This window comes from Fragaria vesca, linkage group LG5 (assembly GCF_000184155.1).
Source record: "Fragaria vesca subsp. vesca linkage group LG5, FraVesHawaii_1.0, whole genome shotgun sequence".
NCBI classification, from domain to species: domain Eukaryota; kingdom Viridiplantae; phylum Streptophyta; class Magnoliopsida; order Rosales; family Rosaceae; genus Fragaria; species Fragaria vesca.
In genome coordinates this window covers 17,435,091-17,442,507 of record NC_020495.1, presented here as the reverse complement: position 1 = coordinate 17,442,507, position 7,417 = coordinate 17,435,091, and the positions used below count along the sequence as shown (strand labels likewise).

General features: G+C 35.4%; 1 protein-coding gene across 1 annotated transcript in view; it reads left to right on the top strand.

Moving 5' to 3' along the window:
• Positions 1-4,981, top strand: part of LOC101306243 — an 8,293-nt gene extending 3,312 nt beyond the window's left edge. Inside the window, exons 8-15 of the mRNA XM_004301511.1 lie at positions 230-346; positions 1,911-1,976; positions 2,082-2,148; positions 2,488-2,541; positions 2,616-2,705; positions 2,916-2,963; positions 3,037-3,075; positions 4,588-4,981. Coding sequence (XP_004301559.1) covers positions 230-346; positions 1,911-1,976; positions 2,082-2,148; positions 2,488-2,541; positions 2,616-2,705; positions 2,916-2,963; positions 3,037-3,075; positions 4,588-4,680 — 574 coding nt within the window. The 3' untranslated portion in view covers positions 4,681-4,981. The remainder of the gene's footprint in view (positions 1-229; positions 347-1,910; positions 1,977-2,081; positions 2,149-2,487; positions 2,542-2,615; positions 2,706-2,915; positions 2,964-3,036; positions 3,076-4,587) is intronic.
• Positions 4,982-7,417: the final 2,436 nt, after the last annotated feature.

Below are 7,417 nucleotides of genomic sequence, written 5' to 3'. Positions count from 1 at the left end.
ATTGCATTTTAAAGATGTTGATTCCATGCAGATATCTATCAGTTATTCGGGATGAGGGACTTGAAATATCACCCTTGATCTCCTAAATAAAATGAAAACAAATATAGTTCTATCAAGTTCTAGGTTGTTTTTTAAGGCATAAAACCATAAACACCTAAGGGATAAATGTTTTTTTTATTTGGTATAAATACATATTGGATTGCATTTTAAAGATGTTGATTTCATGCAGATATCTATCAGTTATTTGGGATGAGGGACTTGAAATATCACAGCCAGCACTTGATCCTGTCAAATCGGAGGTGTATCATCCAATCACTGCACGTGTAAAGAAATCAAAAGTGCACAGGTCAGTGTAATTTTTTTATGGAAACAGAACTGGTTATGGTAACAAGTATAGTGTATACCAAAGGCAAATGCAGATCAGGTCCTTTGTCTATACACTGTTTTTTTATTTTTAAGGTGCATTTTTAGGTGCTGTTAGGAATTAAGAGAAAATTTCTTATTTCTCCTCTATCTTGGAGGAATTTGCGTTGGTAGGTTGTCTATGCCTAATCACTAGGAAGATTCATCTAATTACAAAATCTATCCCAGTGTTTAATTACTTAATAGACACCTAGTCCCATAATCAAAGCTCAATTTACGGGATCGTATTTGATCAATACTGTCTAATAGATGTTTAGGGATCTACTTTCTTGTATGCTATCCAAGTTGTTCTTGTATGTTATCCAAGTGGGCTTTAGCAAGATGGAAGAACCACTGTAGATACACTAATATTGTAAACAAAAAAGGCAATTTTGTGACTTCTTTGAGATCCATTTAGAAAGGTGAAGCCAATAGGATTGTTACTACACCATAAGATGATCTTATTAATGGCATGAATTGCTAAAGCCAATAGAGTATCAAGATTATTCAGCTCCCTCATAGGACTAAGGAACCCGATTTCTACTGTTTCTTTTTTCAGTTTACACCCCCCCACCCGGGAGGTTTGGGGTTAACATCATTTCAGTCTCCATACTCTTAATTTTGAAAATTTACCCCCTAAAGTTTCTAATTTTTATAAATCATGCCCAATTGATGAAATTCTGTTCAATTTGGACGTTAAATGCTAGCATGGAATCTTAGAAAAAGGGTTGCAAAAGGCGATTTTTGTTGTTAAAAGCCCTTTTTTTTTTTTCTTTCTAAAGAGGATCAGTAGTGGTTCCCCACTTACCCCCGGAGACTCGAGTTAAAAGCCCTTAAAGTGAGTTATAAAGTCAAAATTAACATTCAAATTAGACGGAATTTCAACAATTGGGCATGATTTATGAAATTTGATAACTTTAGGGGGTAAATTTTCAAAATTGAGAGAATGGGACTGAAATGATGTTAACCTCAAACCTCAAGTGGTAAAATGAATTTATAAACTGGCCATCGATTTGGTTGAAGTGCACTGGGACTGCTCTGGGCCTTGTGTCATGGAAACTTTTTCTTTTCTCTTTGTGATTACATATTATATTAGAGATCATATTATACTGGATAAGCTTTTATCAGGAGGAATGAGTGTATTTGCAGCTCACAATTGGAGTGTCAAAATAATAGTTAATTGTGAAATTTCCATAGATTTTCATTTATATACATAACAAAGACACAAAAAGTATTTGTAATGTTGTGCTTCCTTTATTTCTTCGAAAATCATCTTTCATTGCCTTCTAACATTAGCCACCATTTGGAGTTTGTTTCATGACTATTCTTCTTGATAAACTCTTTCTTGCTATATTGATACGAATGACATATTATAATGATTTATTTATTGCTTTTATTTGTATTTTTTGGGTTTATGGGTGAGAAGGGCAGAGGTAATACTGGACAACTATACTATACTACAGTGACTTTGATCCATGTTTTGTTTTACCTCTTTTTTCTCTTAACAGAAGGTTTTATAAGTTCAAAGGCAGCGGAAGGTGTGACGATCAAAGCTCTGGTCCTCCATGTATAGGGTAAACAATTGTGTATGCTCTTATTATCTATGTTTATATTTATGATCCGTTATTAGATTGCTGCAAACCTTTGTTTTCTGTATTTGATTTAAACTGTCTTAACAGTTGGGTGGAAATGATGGCACCTGTATTCTCAAGAGCGGCTTGGCGATGTGTATGGTACATGATTCAGGTACAAAAACCCTGGAAAACATGTAGTATATGATTACTTGCTTTTGGTAATGAACAACAGTATATGGCAGAATAAATGTCAACTGGTTGAAAATTAGATCACTCAAGACCAAAGAATATCTCGTAGTACAAACCACCATTTCATGAAAAAGTATGTCATGGAGAAGTTTGGTGAGTAAGGAGCCTGGCTATTGTGCAAATAATTACCAATGTATTTTAATGTAATCAGAAAATTGGCAGTGAGAACTCAGAAATTGTTACGAAAAATCAGTCTGTTTTTTCTTATCGTAGTTCTTTTGTGTGGAACTTATGTAGTGTTATAAATGATATTTCCTCACAGAACGACTTGGTCCATGCATGGGGATTGGATGAGCAACTTGGTTATTGCGCACAAGTAATAATCCTTCCATAAGTTTCAATTTGTAGTTGCTTGGCCACACTTCTGACACATGGACAATATTTTTTCAGGGCGATCGAATGAAAAATGTTGGCGTAGTTGACTCGGAATATATAGTTCATCTTGGTCTTCCTACACTTGGTGTCACAGATGACAATAAGGCAAGTATCATGGCTCTTTGCCTATTAATGAGGATGTTGAACAAAGTTGATTAGTTGGAATACTTGATTTGATGCAATATGCAAGATGCTCTTTGTTATATGAATAGTAAATACCTACTGATATGATACATATCATCATTGATTGTTCAACTTGCCTATGGTTTTGATGTTCAATATTGATATCTCAGTTTTTGCCTTTCACTTGCACAGGGTATCAATAACATGGTTCACTCTCAGAAAGAGGACTCAAAAGCATTGGTCAGTTTGTAATTTATTTTTTTTCGAGACTATTTAACGATATAAAATCTGATTTTATCTTATGTAATATCAGGCACCATCTGGCCCTCCTATACCCAGTGATAGAGCTAAAGTAAGCCCTTTTTTATTTGTACTTTTTAGTAGATTTTATTCCATTCATGAGCGTAATTCCAATAATCTTGCACCCTCTCTCTTCTCTTTGCATAGCTGTGTATTTCTGCTGACTATTTTAATTAGAGTAATGCTAGGTGAACCACCTTTTGGAAACCACTTAGAGCCCACCTTAGGTGGCAGCTTATGTGTATTGCCACTTCATCAAAGTTAAGTTCAACTCTTTTATATCTTTGTATTTTCTTAATTACAAAATTTATTTTTCTTTTTTCAGTTTCATGATTTTATCTCTTAACCCTTTTTTTATTTTTTTATTCTTCTCTCTGATCTGATTTGTGCCGTCGTCAACGTCCGACTTCTATTCTCTCCTCCTCTCTCACCTACTGCAATAACACCGTCGTCAATCTGTTGCTATTGGTGTTGATTTCATCCATATTAATCATCTGGGATATTGGTCAATTTCTTTGAGTCAATTAAACTAGAACTTTATACCTTCAGTAAGTGTAGTAGAAATTTGCAGTTGATATTGCTTCAGGATGATTAAGTATAAGTTGGGTTAATAAACTGGGTATTTGCTTAGGAACAAAGTTCGTGTATGAGTACCAGACTTACATGAATGATCATGAAACTGATCACATGTAATGACAGTGGATTTAGGAGGAAGTTGGGGCAGTCCCTTCAAAGAAATTGGAACAAAACCACACACGTATACACAAGATCAGTTGATCAAGACCCAACTTTCATTGCACAATCTTAAACATTCAATTAGTTTATACAAAACGCAATAGGTACCCAATAATCACCAATCAAACATTCAAACCCAAGTTTTCCCTAAACTAAACCTACATACTGCAAACCAGACACAGTGAACCTCCCAACAAGATTTTTTTATTCTTTTATTTTAGAGTCGCAAACCAACGAAACACACAAAGTCATCATCATTATCATGGATCACGACTCACAAATACATTCATCCATCAACATAAGCTAGCAGGCGGTAGTAGATCCAAGCTAGGACAGACTACATGTCCCTGACTTCAAACAGATTCCGGTTCTTCACGACGATGTCGTACATGTGCATGGTCATGGACTTGAACTTATTGAAATCCTTGGGGAGAGATAGATGATTGAGGTGGACGGTGGAGCGCTCGTGGTACTGAAAGATATCTGGTTGCAGAGAGGAGAGAACAGAAGTCGGTGTCACGGTGTGAGGGAGAGGAAGACGGCACAAATCAGATCAGAGAGAAGAATAAAAAAAATAAAAAAAGGGTTAAAAGATAAAATCATGAAACTGAAAAAAGAAAAATAAATTTGTAATTAAGAAAATACAAAGATATAAAAGAGTTGAACTTAACTTTGATGGAGTGGCAATGCCACATAACTTACCACCTAAGGTGGCTGTAGTTGGTTTTGGGGGTTTCCCAAAAGGTGGTTCACCTAGCATTACTCTTTTAATTATTTGTATACAATGCAATCGGCAAGCACTTATCTGTTGACTGTATTCTGTTGGCAGGTTAGGATGCAGTCCTTCATTGACATGCGGATCTTTAAGGAAAGATGGAGGAGTGCAGTGAAGGAGGATAACTGTTGGGTTGACCCATATTGACTATCAGCAAACTCAATCATCCATAAATTCTATTCATACAACTTCCTTCATGTGAAAATTCGGAGGTTGGTGGCCATTATTATACACAGACAGCGCCATCAGATCAAATAGCCTTCGACAAATATTTGGAGACCGACAATGAAGATGTGATGTGAAATGACATCATTATTTTGTATCCCTGGCTGGAAATGGAATGATCAATCCATCATTTCTGTTGTGATTGCATCACCTTTTGCTGTAAATATTACCATGTAAAACCTATATATTGATGCATCAAAACACTATGATGTAATTTAAGAGTAAGTTTGAGCTCTGGTGACAGCCAAAAATCAAAATATAGAGAACCTCTCGTTGTCATGAAACTAAACTAAAAATCAATAGTAAGCAAATACAAGGTTTAGATTGCTCATTGTCATGAAAATAAACTAAGAATTAATAGCAAGCAAATACAAGGTTTTGATTGGTACCCATGTTAACTTCATCACTTCTTCAGACCAAAAAAAGAAAGAAAAAGAGACTTTCATAGCTTCTTACTGGTTTCATCTCTGCAAAATCTCATCAACATAAAAGTTATCATTAGAAAACTATTTACTTTCTAATAACAGTACTTGCTCAACATTGCATGCAAACCCTTACAACTAGAACACCAATGCCAGATATTTGGTATTTTGGCATTTTATTAGCTAGTTTAATTTAGCATATGAATTAAGCTAGGTCCTTGCCACAACCTCCCCCTTTTTATATAGCTATTTGGCCTTTGTTAGCAACAACAGTAGCACATTTGCAATTGTTAAAGAGAAATACAATGAAGATGAAAAAGAAGATTCCCATATGCAAAATAAGACCTCGAGATTGGCCAATGGTAATAGGGCAATAAGCCAGGAATCCAGAATGTGAAGACGAATATATATGCCTTGATGTAATCTAGTTATATCTGAGACTACCCAAAACTACCAAGGAGCTGTACCAACTTATATTTCACAAGCCATTTGATATATGATCGATTTAATGGAATGATTTGGTCAATGAAATTTAGTGCATTTTCAATTTTGATATGGAACCAGTTCACAAAGGCTGTTAATTTCATCCATCATACAACTTTAACTCACAAGATTCTAGTCTACATAACTAAAGCACAAAGCTTCAAAAAAAAAAATGAAAAAATTATAGGAAGATTATATATACCTGACCCAATTCTTGAAATCGGTTATAGATTCTTATAATCACCAAGGTGTAAGTGAAACCATTATACAATCTTAGCCATTCGTTTAATCTAGGGCTGACATTGGTAGGTATACAGACTTTATTTACCAATACCATGTACCAACCAACTTATGATTGGTAGACAAAATTCTCTACAAAAACCAACCGCCGAAGTTGGTATACCGACTCAGTTTGTACGGTTGGTAATAGGCCTCTACCAAGTTTAGATTGTGGCCCAAAAAATGAAGTGATAAATATTTTTTTTCCACAAATATAATGCAATGGTAGCTTTGGTCTGGTGGTATGTGGTCATATTTTCCATCAGACCAGTCATGGTTTCGAAACATACCTCTTGCCAAAATTTAAACTTTTTATATTTTAATTGTATTTATATCTATAAGATGTTATAAATATAAAACAATACATATATTATATATTATACATATATTTTAATTGTCTTTACATATATTATACATTTTATAGGTTGTTTGTAAGAGGTTAGAGGTTTAATTATCGTTTCCTACGTAGATATGTGTGTATTTTTGCATACTTACACATACATGGTTGGAACAGTATACCGATAGTATGAAAATCTCAATACCAAGTACCAACCATGTTACTAAGACTGGTACGGTATACCATACCAAGTAAGTCAGTTACCAAGTCTTTGGTATACCAACTAGGTTGGTACGGTTGGTACTCGGTTGGTTGGTTTCGATATGGCCCAAATTGCCAGCCCTAGTTTAATCTAGTTTTTTAATGACACTAACTCCAACATTAACACCGTTAAACATAATTAAACACGTAAAACAATCAAATGGTAAAAAAAATGATCTGGGAGGAGGATCTTTGACTATGGCCTGATCGAGATCGAAATGAAAAAATACCTCCTCTGTTGGTGTCCTTTTGGCCGGAAGCTTTCCATTCCCACCGGAAAATGAAAAGACGGTTTACAATTTTGCATAACAAAAAAAATGGGGAAGGAGGTGGACTAGAGTAACAATTCAGCCACCATACAACCTTGCCCACTACATTAGATCTGTTTATTTAATTCATCATTCTCATTAAACCTTCCTACTCATGCAGTTAAAGAAGTAAGAACTAATACTGATGCTATCTTCTTCAACCTCGAGAAATCATAGACTCCATAATCTGGGTTTTTATTGAAATAAAAATAAAAATTGAGGTTCTATACCAACATTCCATAAGGGCCAACAGATATCTCACACCTTCGTCCATCTACATCCACCAAACCCAGAACTCCCCATGAACGGATCTAGTTACTTTCATGGCCCTAGCAATCTTCGTCGCGCTCCGGCTCCTTGACGGCCTTGCGGACGTAGACCTTGACTACCTGAGAGGCATGGTTGGGTTTTGGTGAGATCAGGGTCTTGGAGGCAGGGAGATTTGGAGATGAGAAGCAATTTTTGGGGTTTTTACTGTAGTTCGATTTTTTTGTCACTAATCGGCGTTAACTTGATCTGTTAAACCATGTCCTGGTTTAAGTGCACTTTGGTGCACTAAATCCTCAAGT